Source organism: Arvicanthis niloticus, chromosome 8, assembly GCF_011762505.2.
Source record: "Arvicanthis niloticus isolate mArvNil1 chromosome 8, mArvNil1.pat.X, whole genome shotgun sequence".
NCBI lineage: Eukaryota > Metazoa > Chordata > Mammalia > Rodentia > Muridae > Arvicanthis > Arvicanthis niloticus.
Genome location: NC_047665.1, coordinates 1642992 through 1662619, shown reverse-complemented (window position 1 = coordinate 1662619; position 19628 = coordinate 1642992). Strand labels below are relative to the sequence as shown.

The 19628-nt window shown below is 48.5% G+C and overlaps 1 protein-coding gene and 1 long non-coding RNA gene across 3 annotated transcripts in view; one reads left to right on the top strand and one right to left on the bottom strand.

Annotated features, from left to right (window-relative positions):
• The window catches only part of Ptch1 (patched 1), a 57819-nt gene extending 41754 nt beyond the window's left edge, over positions 1 to 16065 (bottom strand). For both annotated transcript variants that reach the window (XM_034509909.2, XM_076938855.1), the window contains exons 1-2: positions 15657 to 16065; positions 13908 to 14100 (exon numbers count right to left, since the gene is read on the bottom strand). In XM_034509909.2, the coding sequence (XP_034365800.1) occupies positions 13908 to 14100; positions 15657 to 15815 (352 nt within the window). In that variant the 5' untranslated portion in view covers positions 15816 to 16065. The remainder of the gene's footprint in view (positions 1 to 13907; positions 14101 to 15656) is intronic.
• Positions 16066 to 16499: 434 nt separating this feature from the next.
• On the top strand, positions 16500 to 19136 carry LOC143443227 (uncharacterized). The gene is made up of 3 exons (XR_013111992.1): positions 16500 to 16739; positions 17637 to 18208; positions 18611 to 19136. It is a non-coding gene; the product is annotated as an uncharacterized LOC143443227 (long non-coding RNA).
• The last annotated feature ends 492 nt before the right edge of the window (positions 19137 to 19628 follow it).

The following is a 19628-nucleotide window of genomic DNA, read 5'->3' as shown; positions in this document are numbered from 1 at the left end:
AAGCACCTGGAAGCTAAATAGTTAATGTTTGGTTCAGGTCACTTCTGAAGAACTACAAGGCCACACAGGAGGGACACCACCCCGCATCTGCTCAACTTCTTTTCATTTTTCTTGGTGATGTTACTACACCTCAAGCCCCAAACCTGGAACTTCCTTCCAGCTGCCTTGCCGTTTTGTGACTGGGTCCTGTTCAGCACACCGTGCTTATGTTTGCTTTTAAAGTTAAAACCCAGGTGACTTCAAACCAAGTGGTATAATGAAACAACAACAATTCAAAAGATAAAATAAAAATCAAGCAATGGAGTCCCTCCTTCCCCAGCACTTAACTGCTTTTACAGCAAGGAGCTATCCATGTAAATCAAGACTGTCTGACCAAGTTCTACCTCCGACCCCAGGGGCTGTAGTGGAGAAGTCTGTCACCATTTACAGCACCCAGTATGAATGCTCACAAAAATAAGAAACCCAGTGCACGGTGTATATCAATCACACTGCTGAGGATATCACTGTACCCGTTCAAACTAAATTTTCATCATAGGGGGCTTCAGAAAGGAGATTGCCAAAATAGAAAACAGGACTCTATTTCCACCCTATGGTATATGTTAAAATCACTGCATTTTAAGCAACTTGACATTCATGTTCTCTTTAAGGGTTCCTGTTTTTGTTCCTTTTGCTCTAGAGACAAATATTTGCAAGTGTCTTTTAAAAAGATTTATTATTCCTAATCACGTGTATCAGTGTGTGTGAACTATGCACATGAGTGTGGGTACTCAGAGGTCGGAAAAGACTGCCCTGGAGCCGGAGTTACAGGTGGCTGTGAGGTACCCTATGTGGGTGCAGGGTACTGAGTTCAGCTCCTCTGTACCCTATTTGAGTGCTGGGCATTGGGTTTAGTCTGATCTCTTAACTGATAGACCCTCTCTCAGTTATGAACCTTATTGTTGGTTGCGACAATCAGTACCAGCCATGCAAGACCACAACCACTAGTGATAAAACGGAACAACGCTTGCAAGAACCTATGACACCCTTGCCTTTAAGGTAGCTATGTTTTAGCCCTAGCATTTCACTTTGTATTAACTGAGTGTTTTTGCCAAATGACTGGTTAACTTCAGGGCAGTTAGCTGCTGTTCACTTCATGTTAACCACAGTTGTTTAAACAACTCAACTTAGCCAGGCAGCCATCTATCTCTGGGTGCAAATGGTATATGGCATGTGGTAAGTGTTATGCAGTAGAAATGTTTGGCCGACAGGACCAGCCATTCCTTTCTACTGTTCCGCTCTAAAAGGGCTAAAGGGCCAGTGACATGAACAGGCAATGATAAGAAAACCAAGTGTCCTGAGGGAACATAAGGTGGTGAAGGGCAAAGAAAATCGGTATACAGTGACTTTGTAGAGCTGGGGCCATTGTTCTGATGCAAGAGGTAGCAACCTGCAGAGTTCAGTCAAACTGAGTGGAATCAGTGGAACTCTGCGGCTGTTCCTCCATCAACACGGGTCCAGTTGTATCACACAGGCACTTGAGCACCGAAGCAGCAGACCTGTTTCCAGCACTGACCTTGGAGGAGGGAGATTTGGGAAGGCCGTAATGAGGGCGTAAGAGGCAGTACTGGTCTGATCCAACTACCCTGCCAGCCTTCTCACACAGGGAGTGTGGGTACCTCAGAGGTGGCAGGAAGCATCAAATTCCATATCCCAGAGTATGCTGAACTCACGGTTTCAGCTGTACATGAACAGCTTCCATCTTACTTAAAAAGCAGCTATGTTACAGTCAGAGTTTCATTGTCATGTCAGTAAAGAGGCTGCACCTTTTAATGGGACCCCATGGATCATGGCTCCATTTTCCTTCTGGTCCCCTGAAGGTCTTGAGCTTTCTTTCCTTTAAATTCTACATCTCATCTCCCCACAAATTTAAAGCTGACAATTGGCACTTTGAAAAGAGGTGACACAAGCATTGCTTCTGCAAAGAAATTTCTCAGTCAGGCTCCTCAAACCACCCAGCATGGTTTTCCAAAGGGAAGCATGGGGTGGAGCATTCAATGAAGTCATATTCTGGATGGGTGTTCTTCCAGCCTACCGTGGACATGAGATGCTTCCCCATGATGTCCCCTGCTGAACAGCCACTCCCTTTCACACAGCCTAAGCATTCACAATGAAAGCTTTCGGCAAAAGCTTCTTGTGAGCTACAGAAAGATGGTCTGAAGGTCCAAATCAAGGTGTTGTGTTTCCCTCCATGAATTCCAAGGCTCTGAGGGAGACTCATCTCCTATCTACTTATCCTCACGACTGAATGACAGGAGCATGGCACACACTCAGAGTTCGTTGCAAGAATGAATGAATGAACGGCCTCAGTACAGAGCCCTGGGAACAGGCAGTCATCTGTACAAGATATTAATTCCCCACAAAGCCCCAAAAAGTCAGTCAGTCAAAACAAATGACCCTTTCAGCCTGAAAGTACCCACTCAGAGTCCAATTAGGAAAGAGGGGGTCTATGCACAGGAGGGCACATTCACATTCGATTAATCCTGCGAATTATCTAGCAGTCTCAAACAGAGATTTCGCCTTCCCCTCTTTAGTTGCTTCAGGTCCTTCTTTCAGTGATGTGACTAGTTACCTAGAGGGCTAAAAGATGCTGCTAAAATGAAGAACTGCAGAGCTATTGGCACTGATTCACGTTTAAATTGGGAGAAGGAAAAAAAATCAGTAGTAATGTCGGTAGTAAACCAGCTGAAAAGTCTGGGTGAGGTCTAGTCACTCTCCATCCACCTCTCTCAGGGGGAAGCAATGCCACTTAAAGGCTGGGGACCTTTTATTTCCTTCTCATCTTGAGGGTATAAAAAAATGATAGAATCAGACCGATGAAAGTGTACCGGTCCTTCCTGAAAGGACAACCACACAAAACCACACTGAAAGCAAAAGACATCTACTCACTCACTCACCCACCCACCCACCCACAGCTTAGAGAGCTGAAGGCAGGTAGTGAATGTGCAGGCACCCACCAGAGCACTGGGCAGGCATCCATGCCCTGCCCCACCCCCACGCCACAGACCAGCAGCTTGCAGTGCCATCTGTTACCAGCCTCACCAGGGCTGCTTCCTCTGAATGGCTCTCCCTGAGACCAACCCACTCGCCCTGTCAGATGCAATCAGGTCAGCTCAGCACTCTGCCACCAGGCCTGCTGCCTGCAGCAGCTCCCAAGACAACCCTACATCTGTTGGTGGCCCCTTCTTCATGGGTGTATGCTTTCTCAACCAAACCAAACTACAGTGTTTTGTTGATTTCCTAAAGGGCCCAGCCAGATACATCCTGTTTTCCTCACTGTGTGCTTGCTAGCCCCTGAAGTGCCCCAAGCCTGGAAGAACACCACCTCACCTGAATCATTCCGATCATTGTGTAGAAAAGCAAGCACTAAGGAAGGAGGTCCAACTCCTCCACGTAGTCCAACCAGAAACCAATACAAGTAATTACATTAAGGTTTGAAGTCTTAGCTCTAAAACAATAAGGACTGCTTGGCATGCACTTGGGAGGCAGAGGCAGGCAAATCTCTGTGAGTATAACTCTAGCCTGGTCTACAAAACAAGTTCCAGGTCAGTCAGGGCACATAGTATGATACTTGTCTCAAAAATCTAAGTAAACAATAAAATGGGGCTTTAGTGTCACTCAGTAGTGTGACTACCTACCATACACAATGATAAGCCTGGAGGCTCCTGTAAGTAGAAAGTTCAAAGCCACCCTCAGCTGCACAAGACTCTGTTTCAATGAAATAAAAACAGAAAGCAACAAGAACCAAATATTTGCTGGACTGGCCATAGCTGTGGTATGACACCAACCCCAAGTCCCTTCTTAGTGATGCTGACGTCATGTGTGTCTGCCAGTCCTCTGCAAGCCCATATCTAGCTACTTTCCCTTGAGCAGGGTATGCAAGAGAGGCAGTACAGTTCCCACCTTTGCAGACAGGCTCTCTGGCCTCTGGGAATCCCCACACTGGCCTTCCCTGTGCATCCCCGTGCATCTGTGCAGGGACACATGCAGCACTGGGGGCCACTTTCATGATTTTGTTGCCGTCAGGATTAGCTGGATTAGGGGCCAGTACATAAGGACCCCCTGGTGCCAGGAGGAAGTTTCATCACCGGGTCAGCCATGGTGTGTGAACTATATTCTGTCAACACTACCACTGCTTTCAGCCACCAACCAAAAAAGTGGGGGAGGGAAGAACAGAGGAAAACATGCTTTGAGTGTGGGAATGTACAAACACCCCACTGCATTCCCCAACAGATTTCAAAAGTGTGAGCCGTTCAAGGCTGTCCTTTCAAACAAGGAACCTATTTGTTTTTTGTTTTTCTATTTTTATCTGTGAGGAATTTAGTGGGTCTGACAGTGATTACAGATATTACAGAAATGTTATACTGCCACAGGAGGGTAAAATACACACACACACACACACACACACACACACACACAATCTTTTCCTCTAACCAGACAAAACAGTTTGGGCAGAGCATCACCAATGAAAACTTGTCCTCTGGTCAAGGCTCAAATGTCCAAGACAGTCCCCTTTTCCTAAATATGAAAACAGTACTCCAACCAGCAGGGAATTCTCCCCACATTTAACATGAAGCAAAACAATGTGGGTAAGAAGGTAGAGCAGGGAATGAGGGAACAACCACAAAACCACAACTTTCAACTCCTTCTATGGCTGAGCTCAGCACCTAAAATTCTTCCAGGAGCCCCTCACGTCTATCTCCCCCACCTATCAAGTAAATAGCCACTCATAAAGATCTGCTTGAGGTAAATATCATTTGTGGAGAAAGTCATGAGATTTCTGCTAGTGTGTGCAAGCATGTCTGTGCGTGTGCAACGTTACAGGACAGTCCCTCTCGCACAGAACCGAGCTGTTCCATCAAAGCACTATCTGTTATATTTCTGTCTTTCTCTTCTGTTTGGCGTATTCACCAAGGACAGAAAAGGAGGTAAGCTTTGGCGGCCCTGACCTGCAGCTGGGACACAATACTTTCGCACAGCCCTGCCGACCCCTGACATAAATTTTACTCCGCAGCTGGCACTTACACACTCAACATTACCATATGTATAGCTGTGCCGAGCTAATTATGCTAATCACCTGTCTAACTCGCTGCTGCGAAAAATGGTTGTATTTAGCAGTCCAGTGCTTACCAATGCAGCTTACTGTGTGGCTGAAATGTACATTCAGACGGCCCTGAATGGCAAGATTTTTCCACGTTGCTGGCTACATTCAGGCCTCAGAAAAATTTATTCAAGTCAACTGGTTTCGGCCCGCAACAAAAAAGTTACGAGAAAAAAGTGAGTGTGTTCTTGCCCTAACATTCTGGATCTGCTTGCAAGCAAAATGATAAATCAATTGGTATGGGGAACAAAAAGGGAGAGAGGTTTCTTTGGGGAGCCCATGTGAAACTGTAGCCTATTTAAAAAAAAAAAGAAGAAGAAGAAAAAAAGAAGGAAAAAAAGGGGTCATCCTAAACCCCAAATCTCTAGAGAGAGCAACTAACAGATATTTACTCCTAATCCAGAGCCTCTCAAATTACAAGTGTGGGTTGCAATTGAACAAGGTATTAGACATGCTTTCCCCTGGACCATATATAGATTAAAAATGATGAAGCATATTTGACATCTTTTTAACTTAATACTGTTTCAAGAACACACTGAGAAGAAGCAGGTAAGAAGTAACCTCGTAGGCAGCAACGGAAAAATATTTTATTATTTTCTTCCTTACAATATTTAAAAGGAGGCATGCATGATGTTTATTCTGTGAAGGTTTCTTGTTTCCCACTAAAGGAGAAAAGAAACTGAGGAGTGTGGGAGGAAGAGGTGGGGGTGGGGAAGACTGGCAGACAGTGGGGGGGAGGGGGGAAGGGAAAGACAGGGAGTCAAGAAGCCTCTATTTTCTGTAATCTCAAATTTCCTGTTTTTACTATTACCATTTCTTAAAGGAGCACTTCCTGAGCATGCTACGGATGGATTTCTTAAATCAGGAAAATATTAGAGCAGTTATTTTAACAATCACCAAAATCCGATTTTCTCCTAACTCACAAAACATGTTCTGTTGGTTTTTTTTTTTCCCCCACTCCCCTTAACTGTGAGTCTGGTTCTTCTGAAGACAGCTGAATACAAGTTCTGTGGTCTCTCTAGACCTTCCAATCTTTAACCATCTGCAGCACTGTAAAAACACACCTTAGTGGAGAGTAGCCAGAGGTGCCCAGTTATCTCCTCTCTTGGCCTTTTGCAGTATCCTGACTTCCCTCTAGAAAGCACAGCAGACTGGTAAGCCATGCCTCTGACAAGGTATCTTGAGCCACCTCCCACTGCTACATCACAACAACCTTGTGATAAATCTTGAGGTTAAACCAAGACGAACCAACCCAGCAGGTGTTCTCTGACACTGTAGGAGGTCCGGAGGAGAGCTAGCCTCTCTTGGCCTAGCTTCCCCTCACCTTTCAATTTAAGAGCAGATGGCAAAAATGATGTTCATAACTTAAGGATGCTTCTTGGAGGCACAGCTTTCTTCCTATTCATTCCCAACCCCCACACTCAACTTTTTTAAAAAATTAATTAATTTTTTTTTTTTGAGGGGAAAATACTTTTGGAACTAGAACTCATAGCGTTGGGAATGCTAGCAAGTGCTGCACTAATGATCCACATCTCCAACCCCCTGTACAAGAGGCAAGTTGCTTCTCGATGGCATCTGAACACAGGTGGCTGTCAGTTGCTGTTCAAGGTATTAATTTATCTGGGTTTTAGACTTCCAAATCTTGATTGTGCAGCCCCCAACTCAGACAGAACCACTGTGCTCAGTGGTCAGACAGCCAAGGGCCTGCCCTGCTCCTCCAGGCCTCCTGCTTTTCTTAAGTAGGAGATGGACCACCCTGCCTCGTGGCACAGAGCAGTGTTTACATTGCAATCTTTGACTATGTAATACATCTGGCATTTTTGGGCAGGATCCCTGAGCTAGTAGCCAGAAGCCCTTAAGCACACTGACTGAAAGCCCATTTCCAGTTTCTTTTGCTTTCTTCTGTCCATGTCTCATCAAGAGCTGGAAACCATCTCAGCTAAACTGAGTAAATTTACAGCTGCTTCTTTTCATTTATCCCAAGAAGAGGAATATAAAGCATATACTGTGATGTGCACAGGGACCGCTTCTTCACTGGCTTCACTTCTACATGGGGACCCACAGGGATGTGGTCCCCCATGTGGGACCCCCCTCCACATTGGGACTATTCAAGCCAATTCACACCTGGTCTTCAGGATTACAAGTAAGGTCCTGCCTCCTTATATTAAATCCCTCCAACAAAGTCGTCTTTCATTAGCAGGTACCTGACTGTCAACCAAAAAATGGTTTCCCTAACACAAGGCAACTGTTTTGCCAATTATGCTCTAAACTCCAATTAAATCCCAACACCTCCTGTCCCAGGGGAAAGGGATGGTATGCAACTTTCTGGACAATAGGCTCCTGCACACCTGCCAACACTCAGGCAGTCTCTCAATGGCAACAGTTTACTATCGAGGAAGGCTTAACTTTGTTTTCAGCTACATCTACTTAGATGCTGATACATAGAAAAACATTAATACTATGTAACACAAACGGAATTATCAGTCTAATATAAAAGAATCCACAATCTGATTCGAAAGAGAAACCCTGTAAGGCATCCAAATCCAGAGACTGGCAGAAAACAACAGCAACAGCAAGCAGCAGCAGCAACAAACAACAACAACAAAGGTTTGTGTTTATTTCCAGGGCAATCCTAATTGTATCTGTGCTTCAAAAAACGTTCCCACTGAGAATATTCCAAGAGCAGCTTCTTTCTTTCCATGCTTAACTGCCTTCTCTCAGAAGGACCTCTGACCTCTGAGATGTCAACAGAGACTTCATGAGGATGAAACATCTAAGGCTATGAGGTCAGCCAAAATTTGGATAAGAAAATCAGTTCTCTCCTATCTCCATCCAAGCTCCTGTTCCCATTGGCTCTGGTGGGTGTACCACTTAGGGAAAGGCTGAAGTGAAGAGCCTGGGTGGGATGTCACCATGTGTCTTATTTAGCAGCTCAAAGGTGCTACAGGGCCCAATTCTCCCTAACATCCTATGCCACAAGAAGGACATGGGTTAAGACTTACTTCATATACTCTGGCCATTTTATATACACAGGAAGAACATGACCATAGGTCCTGAAGTTACCTTATAAAAAGTTACTTAGAAGTCTGCAAAAATGTTAGGAATCCTCAGCAGGAAACGCAATGCTTCCGCTGATCAGAACCCAATAGAACCCAATAGAATGCTCCATGGAGCCCACCATAACCATACATGATGGCTCTGCACCAATGTCTCACCTCAGTGTGCAAACAAACACATCTACTAATTCCTTCCTAACTGACCAGACAAAAGACCTTTTCAGATTTGACCCACTTGGGAGGAAATGAACCTGAGCAGTTTAGGAATGAGTGGGTGGAAGCAAAGGGGTTAAGGATGGGTGACAAGAGATAGGAGATAAGAGGAAACAACCTGTCAGAAGCCTGTAGCAGTCACTGGAAATAACAGTACAATAAGAGAATAGTGGGGATATAGTGATTTTTACAGATAATCTCCTCACTCCCCGCCCCTCCCACCCCCACAGTCGAAACAGTGTTGCTAAAACATAAAAGACTTTCATGTAAAATGGCTTCCACAAAACCTGGTTTCCTTCAAAATAACTGTAAAATATTATTGTATTTAAAAGCCCTGACAAAGCACCTCCGGAGCACATCACAGTCTTCAGGGGCTCACTCTCAGGCACTCACTGTGTGTGAGGTAGCCACAAGAAGCCTCTCTCTATATGCACAAGCCTCTCTACAGAACTTGGAACCCCCTCTTTACCCTCCAGCTAGAAGTTAAATAAGGGCGAGTAAGTACCACCTCACCCCTGGAGGATGGGGACCCAGGGGTCACAGGCAGGTCAGCACTGAAGGAGAAATCCAAATGGAAATATAAACATGGTATTTCGGAAAGCAGACCGATCCCCCTAGCTCTCTAGCCAGCATTAATCTCAGCATCAGCTGTGGTGCATAACCTAAACACAGGGACCAGGCAGCTTATCCATCTGGAAGTTGTCATTTCTGGAAGCTCCAAGCAGCGCTGGATGCATCTGAAACAGTCCACGGGCCAAACTGTCTTAGGATGGGTCAAGAATGGTGGGCAGCTCAAGGATGGATACAGAGTCCACCAACTGCCCTGTGCAGGGCACACCTGAGCCACCTGCTTTTTATTTTTATTTTTTTCAAATTGATGGTTTTTACTGGTCACTTATTTCTCTCTAAGTACAAAGGGGATAACAACAACTTGCTTGCTCCTCTCCTGTGTGTGCAGTTGATCTTGGAATGACCACCTCTTGTTCATCAAACTGTGCAGAGACACACACAAAGTAGTGCCCTGACAGACCCAATTAGACCTGCCTAGGTCTTCTACCCAGTCATTCTTCATTCAACTCAGTGGTTCTCAATTGGGGCATCTAGCAATTAATGGGACTGTTATCCTTGCTGCTGGCACCTGTGAGTGGACTCCAAGGGCTCTGCTGGGCACCCTCTAGGGTGCATAGCCTCTGACAGTGGAGGATTTTCCAGATCTAAATGGTAGGAGTGCCAAGGCTGAGCAAATGAAGTATGGTGGTTCTAACAAAGTACACAGAAACTGCACAGTACAGACTTGAGGGTGTGACTGCCCATCAAATGAGTTTTTATTTTTAAAGTAGAATCTTCCATTTCTCTTTAATAAACTTTCATCCTCCACCCTGATACTGCCTTAAAGCCCGTAACAACCAAACACCAAGGCAATATGGAGTCATTTCAAGGTTGTTGCCCTTTTCAGAGAAGGAGGCCAGGGGCCAACTAAGCTTTTATCTTGGGGAGATAAATGAAGATTCTGTCACAGGAGTACCTTGACAACAAACTTGTGACAGAGAGCTGGAGGGGGGGAGGGGAATACGAAAAGAAAAACTGATTATTTAAGGATAGCAGTACAGATCTGCCAAAAGAGAAACGCCACTGACAAATGTGCAAGATTTATAAAAAAAAAAAAAAAAAAAAAAAAAAAAATTTACCAGAACCACAGACCCAGGACAGCATCTTGCAAGAAGAGCCTCCAGAGGCACCAGCTACTCTACATGGCACACATCCCTGTAGACCTTCCAAGCTACCAGACGCCCACCCTTCACTTCATTCACCCTATCACTGGAAGGTGAACACTGAAGGTCACCCACAAATTATTTTTTTGAGCTTTCGCCCATCCTCTTCTTTCTGCCTAGAATGTCCCTCACCTCCACCTTCCCAAGCCTGGGGCCATCCTGGAAGCCTTCACTGATTTCCCCAACATCCTGGCAATTAACTGGTCCACAGACTGCCATCAACTTTTCTCAGGAACTTTAGGCAGTACCTGGTACAGAATAGTCACAAAGAATCTACACTGACCAAATACTTCTATACTTGCAAATAACCACTCATGTTTTTATGTTTCTGGTGCCACACCATGTGTTTTTATGACAGTAGGTGCCCAACTACACCAGGGTCTTTATCAAAGCTTTTTTGTCCTTTCACAAGTAAGCTTCTGTTGACATTTGTGTCGTGGAAAAAAAAAAAGAAAACCTAAGACTCAGGGTGGTACCTCACATTTAATGGTCAGTTTCTTGAAAGGCAATCATTATACCAACATCTTAAACAGAACAAAAAAGTTATCACTTATGCATGCATGGATGGGGAGAAAGGAAAATGGCCTCTTCCTGTGGTGCATGGACTGACTCATAAGCTACATTTCCTTAGGATGTTAAACTCGGAAACGACAAGGCCAGGATATGGATGTCAAGGATGTCCCTTAATTTTCTGGCTATATTAAAAATATTTTGGCAAATAAAATACACCCAGTAAGCTTGTGTGCAGACACACATACACAAGCACAGAGGCAACTCATCATAGGTTGTTTTTTTAATGACAGGAGAGATACCATACCTTCCAAGCTGTGCCTCAGTTTCCCAGCTTCCCTCTTCCCTTAAATCCTAAGTCTTTCCTCTCTTCAGTTGCCTAACTGGGGACATGTAAGACTGTCCTTGCCTGGTCTGTGTGTACAGTGAGCTCCCGTAATCATACCCTGAACCTGAAGATGTTACATCCTGTAACAGAGGAACCAGGAACCTAAGCTTGGGTCTGCTGCTCATTTTAATTCACTGACCACCACAACCATCAGACATGTATTCCTAAAAGCAAAGACTCACAGTATTCTGACTGCTGACATGAACACTAAATCTGATATACCATAATCAAATGCTCTCCTTGTTGACCTTACCTACATTTATGAAACTTGCTTCTTGCAAAGGCAAGAATAAATGAATGAATAAACAAGGCCAAGGTGTGTCCGACTAAATGACCTAAATCAATGGAAAGTAAAATGAACACGAAGGGACATGCAGACCACACTCCTAGTTATCATCTGATTCTCATTTGAAGAGACATCTGTTATATGAAAACATTATATATATATATATATATATATATATATATATATATATAAAATCATGTTATTAAAAATTCATGGGTATTTTATTGCCGTGTAAGGTTTGTGAAAACACATACTACCTGGGGTATGGTGGTGGCTCAAAAAGTAGATAAAAAGTGTTAGGCCTGAGAACCAGTGTGCCATACTAAAATACCAATGCAGACAGGAGGTAAAACTTCTGGGCCTAGAGTTGAGATGTAGCTCAGAGGAGGAGGATTTGCCTAGCATGATGGTGCCCTAGGTTTTATAGCTGTACTAGCAGAAAAAAACAAAAATTATCAAGATGCCAAAAGCAGGCTAGGTCAGCCTCAGGTGTGTCCTCCTTAACTGAACATCTTCCACAAGCCAGATGTAGCTGCTCTCCCTAAGTCTCTTGTCATTCTTGAAACAATGTTAAGAAAACTCCACTACCTATTTAAGCTTGTTAAAATCTAAGGAAACAGCTTCTCCAACTACTAAAAATCAAACCGTTGCTTGGTCATCATGCTCACTGGTGTGGAAAAAGCCAACTGTGGAGCCAAGAGCTCAGCTTCTACTCTACGGCCTTGCTGGTCAGTTTCTGTGCCTAGGACCTTAGAGGTTCTGGTACTTAACTTGGCTTTCCAAGGCCCTGCAGGGGTGGCCTGTTCCTGCTGCAACTCTCTTGCTTCCTGTCTCTCCAGCACCTCTGCCTGCCTCAAGACATCTACTAAGGCCTTTTTTCTCTTAATTTAACTTTCATGAACCAGTTCAAGTGCTAACCTAGACTCCGTGAAAATGCAGTGAATTCCTGTAGTCTGAAGCACAGGGCACTGTACAGTGTCTCCATCACAGTGCCTAGCACAGGGTCAGAAACATTAAAGATACTAAGGAAATTTGTTGCTAGAGACATAGTAAGTGCTCAATAAAACTATTCTCTGAACTACCGATGACAAGAAAGCAAAGTGGAGTAAATTACCTAATGGAACCAATCCAAAAGACACTTGTATTCATTAACCAAGCTACTTAAGGCAGGAATGTGCTCTGGCCTTAACGATTTGGATTATTATTTTGTCACTTTCCAACTAAATACTCCACCACTAGTTTGCAAAATACTGAAAGCTAAGGTAACAGAAATTCTGGAAGGTTAGTTTCCAAGAGCATCCTGAAACTGGTTACCTAAGGAATTACTCATTAACTCTGGTTTCCAAATTCTGTCCTGGGTGGCTTACAGTAGACACACATCAGATATTTGGGGTTGAAACAGCTGCCCAACTACTCTGATGCTTGACAAAGCAGTATTTGCCAGAAAGTAAAATGTTTTCAAACGGGATGGGTACTTTTCAAGGAGATAAATGAGAAACTAGCAAAGAACGAAGAAAAAAAAAGTCTAAAATCACAAAGAGTGTAAAAGCTTCCATGGTGGTGGGAGTGGGGTGGGGGAAAATGGAAAACCTATTTTCAATTTACAAGTCCTTTTATAAAGCAGGTCCCAACCCCTCCCCTCCCAAATAGAGACTCTTGGATAAAACACACACACACACACACACACACACACACACACACACACACACGCGAGGGAAGCTCCCCTGGCCCCTCCCATCAAACTTGCTTTCTTTTAAAACACACACACACACACACACACACACACACACACACACTTCTTTCTAACAAGCCTGACAAACGCAACCTCCCCCAAGAATAATTCCATTTAAAAAGCCCCCCACCCGCGAGAAAACATTAATCTACTTTGCAAACATGCGTTCCAGTTTGTGCTTTACTATTTTTTTCAACCACTAACCCCCCCCCCCCTTTGTACCTTGAGACAAATGTTTTTTCCCCCAGAGTTGAAAGCAGTCCAAAAACAGGACCACACACGCGGCCGCCTCCGCAGGCCCGCGCGGCGCCCGCCCCCTGCGCGCCCCGGGGGCGCGCACACTCCCTGCAGCCAGAGGGGTGGCCTTGCCCTCCACCCCCCTCTCCTTTCTCCGCAGACGCAGTGGGTGGGTGGGGGGTGGGGGGGAAGAAGCAGAGCCCAGGCGCCCGGATCAGAGAGGCCTTTCCCGGTCCGCGGCTCCCGGGCCAAAGCCAGGCAGGCGGCTGTGGCGGGCCTTGGGGACCACCCCCACGGCCCTGCGGAGTGGTCCATCCCGCGCAGGGGCCCCGCGCCCCCGCCACTCTCTCCCACCACACCTAGCAAAGCGTAGCGCCCCGAGTAGATTACAGCGCGGCCTTTGTCGGGCGGGCCTGGCTGCTGGCCAGCCATGCAAACAATAAACAGTCGCCCCTGGTGCGGGCAAGGGCTTCGTTGGCTACAGGGAGGCTCTAGGTACATGCTGGCAAATATCTTCATCAAACGCAGTAAAGGGGAGGAAGACGAAGGACGCGCTAGCGGCGCCTGGTCGCTTACCTTCCACCCACAGTTCCTCCACGTTGGTCTCGAGATTAGCTGCCTTTAATCCCACAGCGAAGGCCCCAAATATGAGGAGACCCACAACCAAAAACTTGCCGCAGTTCTTTTGAATGTAACAACCCAGTTTAAATAAGAGTCTCTGAAACTTCGCTCTCAGCCACAGCGGCGCTTTCCGGCCAGTAGCCTTCCCCTGGGGACGAAGCAGAAGGGAGGAGTGAACGCCGGGGAATCGCTGTCCCCGCACACCCGCCCCGGGATCCCCTCTGGACAGCAGTGGGGGGCGTGGGCGCCCGCAGTGCAGTGACTTGCCCTCCGGACTGGAACCAGGACCATCCAGAGGGCGCCCTGGGGACGTGGGGGCCTTGGTTGTAAATCAGTGAGACTGCAGCATGGGAACTGCACTCTAGGGACCAGGGGGCGCCCCCACGCGTGGCCTGAGCACCAGCCCTGAATGAGACTTGGGGTGCTGGGGTGAAAGGCTAACAGAGAAGCCGGCAACAGCAGCCGGGGTTTTATACAGGGAACCTGGAGGGCCTGAGTGATCCTAGCAGAGAAGCCCAACACTAAAGAACCCCCCAGGACACGTCCCCCTTTTCCCCTAAGTCCTGCTCCAGCCTGTGGCCGCCTCCGGTGCCCTAGAGACCGGTGAAGGGCGCAAGCGCACTTAGGGACAATATACAGCGACCGTGGCCCATCTGGCCCTGGCCTGGTGTGGCTGTACGCGAGGTCCACGTGGTGAGCCCCGCAGGCAGAGCTCGCTCCACACAATTTTCCACAGCCTTGGGAGACACCGCCGGAGCTCACTTAGGAAGTGCGGCAGCCATCTGCAACTTACACTATTTGTGCTCGGAAGAGGGCGGCCACAAGGATCTTTCCCTCCTCTCCCACTCCCTCCTGGTGAACTCTTTTAAAAAGCCGAGTGCAAAGGAAAGAGGCCCAGGCCGGCGCCGGCGGGGGTCCTGGCTGGGCGCAAGCTGCTCTCGGGGCGGCGGAGCCCGGGTGCTGGCCAGGGCCCCTGCGGGCCCCAGGCTAGGTGCTCGCCTTCCCGGGATTCCACACATTTCAGCCAGCCTCGTAAACACAATGAAGCCGGCCGTTCCGCACAGCAGTACCGAAGATTTAAGGTGGCAACTTGTTTACAACTGCCCCTCTCCCCGGCAGGCTGGGAGAAGAGGCGGCCCAAGACCTGGAAGAGAGGGGACGTCCTCTCCCGAGAATAATTTTTAAGGGAGCAGAGATTTCAAGCTCAACGAAAGCAGAACCGGCGGCCAAAAAAGGAAACCACCTTTACTTTGGCTCCCTCCCCTCTGTCTCTCTCCGCCTCTCTCCACTCCGCCTCCCCCTCAAAGAGGTTAAGAAATGTGGTAACGCCGAACTTTAGGCTGCAACCCTGGGCAGGGGCGCGGGAGAAGGGCGCTGGGGCGGAGGGCAGTGCCACACTGCGGCCGCCCTGGAGGTGGTCCACTCAGGACGGTTTCCAAAGCTCCGGAAAAGGCACACCAGGGAGGGCGTGTGCGCGCGCACACACCACACACACACGCACACACACACGCACGCACGCACCCCTCCACCCCCTGCGGACCTCAGACAGCCCTTTCCTCCGAAGTCCGGAGGGAGGGTTTGAAATTTTCAACCTTCACTTGTCTGCTGCTTTCTCAGGAGGGTGTGTGTGTGTGTGTCTGTGTGGCAGGGATCCCAAGGAGGAAGAAGAGGGAAAAGTGAAGGGAGGAGGGGACAGAAGTGCACCTTGGAAATCTGCTCCAGAGCGAAGGCGGCGTCGCAGTAGCTGGGCCGGTGCAGATAGTCCCGGTCCGGCACGGCGCGGTGCGGTCCCCCGGTCCGTCTGCGCCTCCCGCCGCCGGCCTGCCTGCCCAGGGCCCCGGCGGCGTTACCAGCCGAGGCCATGTTGCCGCCGCCGCCGCGGGCTCCGGGCGCGCCTGGGCGCTCGGCTCGCGAGGACGCTGCTGGCCGCCGGGGACTCCGGCTCCGGGTGACAGACCCGCTGCTGCCGCTCACACGGCGGGCGCTGCGGGTGCTGCGGCCGTGGCCGCTGCCGGGGACTCAGACCCTGCGCCTTCCATTGCCACATTGCGCGTGAGTCCCGAGGTCTTTGCGGCCGCCGCTGCCCACATCCAGCTCGCGGGAAGGCGAGAGCCGGCGCTTCCAGGGCGCGCCTCGCGGTCCCCAAGTCCCCCCCAGACGTCCCCGCCCCGCGCCTCGACCCCTTCACGGCAGAAGGCGCGCGCAGACCCCCGCCGCTCGCGCCGGCTCCCTCGGCGCCCGCTGCGGGCGACGCGACGGTGCCCGGCGGGTCTCAGCGATGCCGGGCCGGGGCTGCCGCTGCTGCTGCTGGTGCTGCTGCGGCGGCTGCGGCTGGAGTTGGCGGTGGCGGCTTCTGAAGCGGCTGCTCGCTCTCGGGCTGCTGGGTTCGCGGTGGCTGCTCGGTCCCGGACTCTGCTTTCTTGTTCTTCTCACCGACCCGCTGGACCATTCTGCCCCCGCGCCGCGCGCCACTCTCGCTACCGGGACCTGGGGACTCCGCTCTGTGTGTGTGCAGCGGGCAGCGGCCGCAGCAGCTCCTTGACTCAATAGATGAGATGGAAGAAGAAAAAAAAGAACTCTCTCCATTTGGAGAAAGAGGAGGAGGGGAGGGGGTGGAGGGGGAGAGAGCGAGCGAAAGAGAAAAAGGCTGGAACTCCCGCCCCCGGGGCTGTCAGATGGCTTGGGTTTCTGCGACGCGATTGGCTCTTGGAGGGCAGAAATTACTCAGCAAACATGACTATTATTAGCTGCTTAGCAACAGCTCACCAAAGTAGAGAGACCACCCAGGTAGGCAACCCCCGTGTGTGCATCCCAGGCTTGGGGGTGGGGGGGCGCTCGCTCAGCGCCAACCTTCTCGCATGCAATACTTCCATTAAGGAATGCTCCCCCCTCCTTTCTTTCTTATTTCTTTTCTTTTCAACAGTGTCTTCTTTTTTGAGACGCCTTTTGCGAGCGCGCGCGCACACAGACACACGCACACGCTCACACATACAGGAGCATTTGCCTCGCAATAGACTCGGGTGGGGATATGTAATATTTTTTTTTAAGCGCTTAAACAATTTCTGAGATTCCTCAAAGAAAACCCTTTCAGAGGCACTTTGGCCTCAAGCTGCAGCAAATACTGGGAGGTCCGGCTCGAATTCCCAGGCCTGCACCAGTAATGACAGGGTGGTGGGTAGTGCGTCAGTGTGTGCCAATTTTTTTTTCCTCCTCTTTTCTTTTATAACCAAAGGCAAGACTTAGACTCTCGCAGGGAACAACGCCTCGTATTAAGATAAACAAAATGGAAAGTTAAAGAGGCAAGCAAGGATGTTGGGAAAAGCCGCCCCTTTTTAAAGTCCCTCTCGTTTCCCAAGCATCTTCCCCCCCCCCAAAATACACAACAGCACAGTCCAATTTGAAAACGTCTATAAGGAGAAACCAGACACAGTCTGCTTGTTTATTTGAATAATATATAAAAAGAAGCAATTTTTTTCAGCAGGCTAGAAAAATGGAAACGAAGGATTTCCTGATTATTTGGAGTTCGTCTGGACCCCCCATTAATCAATCACATTCTTAAAGTCAGTTTTAAGCTTTTAAAAAAAAAATAAATCTCGATACACATCCTGTAACATTTAATAGCGTGACGTAGGAGAGAATAAAGGCTTTGGTGTGGAATTCATTTTAAACAAATTGTGTTCATAGATCCTTAAGATTTGTCCCGATATTGCGTCCAGTATCACCAAGACATTCAGAGGATTCACAACAACAGCAACAAACAACAAGAAAAATGCGACGAGGGGGGAGGGGAGTGAATCTTGGAGGCAGCAACAAATTAAACTGTCTACACAACTACGCTCTTTAAGAAAAAAAATAACACTCAAGAAAGCACATTCCATCCTCCAATAAGTTTTGAAGTTCCTTCTCCCCGCAGTAGACACCAGATCCAGAAACATCGGATTCTGCTATGTCCTATTATTTTTCTTTTCCGACTTGAACTGCAGAGGGAACCCGGAGTAGTGAGGAGTCAAATGAACCCGTGAAATGGGGCAGTGTGGCTTTAAGATGCACACGGTGTGTGTTCATTGAAAAAAAAAAAAGAAGAAAGAAAAGGAAAGAAAGAAACCCAGATGGAGGGAAAGGGGGAGGAGCGGGGAGAAGGCGGAGCCTGCTCCATCACGTGACCCGGACCAAGAGGCCCATCCGCGCGCCCGCGTTAGTGCGCGTCCGCGCCCGCGCGCTCCAGTCTTCGGCCTGCTCGTGATGCGGGCGCACAGGTAACGGGGTCCGCGCGCTAGGCCTATCCGCCCCAGCCCTCATCACAGTAGGGATAACTTTCCCGGGCCTCTGGGCAGTGCGCGCGCCCTACCGCCGCGGACAGACGTGCCGGACACGCCGTAGTACATTCCTGAAGGCGGCCCGGCCCCCTCGCGTTGCCCAATGAACGCGCGGCTTCTCCTCTGCCGGCCAATGGCTGCGTTCCTGCCGTTCCATTCAGCGGCGCCGGCTGCGGTTAGACAGGGGCCGCGCAGGGGCGCGCGGCCACCGGCGGAGCACAAGGCTCCTGGGGCCGAGGGTGGGGGATTGGGGGGTGGGAGTGAGATCTCCCCCACCCCCATAGCGTTGCAGTCCTTCATCGCTGCCCAGCCTGCCTCCCCTCTATCCTTGTCTCCTTCCAGGCTTCCCTAGGACGCCTTGCCATGCTGAATCCCAAACCCGCAGAATTCGTGAGGTTCCTGAAGTGGGGTGATGAATCTGAGGGAACAGAGACCAAGTGGATGTATTTGGGGTTGCTTACAGAATAAGGAAGAGGACCTGGGTGCCCGGCCAGCGCGGAAATTCAAAACTCCTAACACCAAGGGAGCACGTGATTTTCCAATGACTGACTTTCCGAAGAAGTGAAAAATCCTGAAAAGACATGCAGAACGAGGGGAAAGACACTACCTTAACCAGGAGTAAAGTGCTGGAAGTAGGGCTGTTAAGACTCTGATAAATAGTTTGGTTATCAGCATAAGGTAGAAAGGGCTGGACTACTACTGTTTAAGCTTTTGCATTTCGTGCTCTCGGAAATAGGGTTGTTTTTTGAAACTTGAGGGTGATATCCCGAGTTCAAAGGTCAGCCTGTTTTTTTTTTTTTTTTAATTTGAAGCTGGTTATATGTATGGCAAGGTAACCACATAGATTTATAAAAGTTGTCTTTTCAAATTTCTTACAGTATTTTACTCCCAACCATTTACTTGTTCCCCCTTCCAGATTTTTTTACTTCTTTGGTTGCAGTAGAGCTGTTTGGCTTCTAGAATGAAACTGTAGCCTAGCTATGCAAAGCCTCTTCCACTCGGGCGCTTTCCCCTCGGTTTGATTTAATTCTTAAACGTTTTGAACATGGAACCCCGAGGTTTGCAGCGCTCTGCGACCCCTCGCCCGCTGTTTGATAGGTTAACTTTTCAGCATCCCAGACAATGGTCCTGACCTGTAAACTCCACCAGTAGGTTTCAGGACGCAATCCCCAGGCTCTCTCTAACAAGCGCTATCTTAATCTCCCCAGCCCCCACCCGCCGCTTCCCCTGTGGTCTGCTTTTTTCATAGAGATGAATTACTTTGGGGATCTAATTGGCCTTGTTTCTGTAACGTTTTAAGAAAGGGAAGAGGAGCCAGTCTAAAAAGACTGCTCGACTTGGGTGGTCAGAGCTGAGGCTG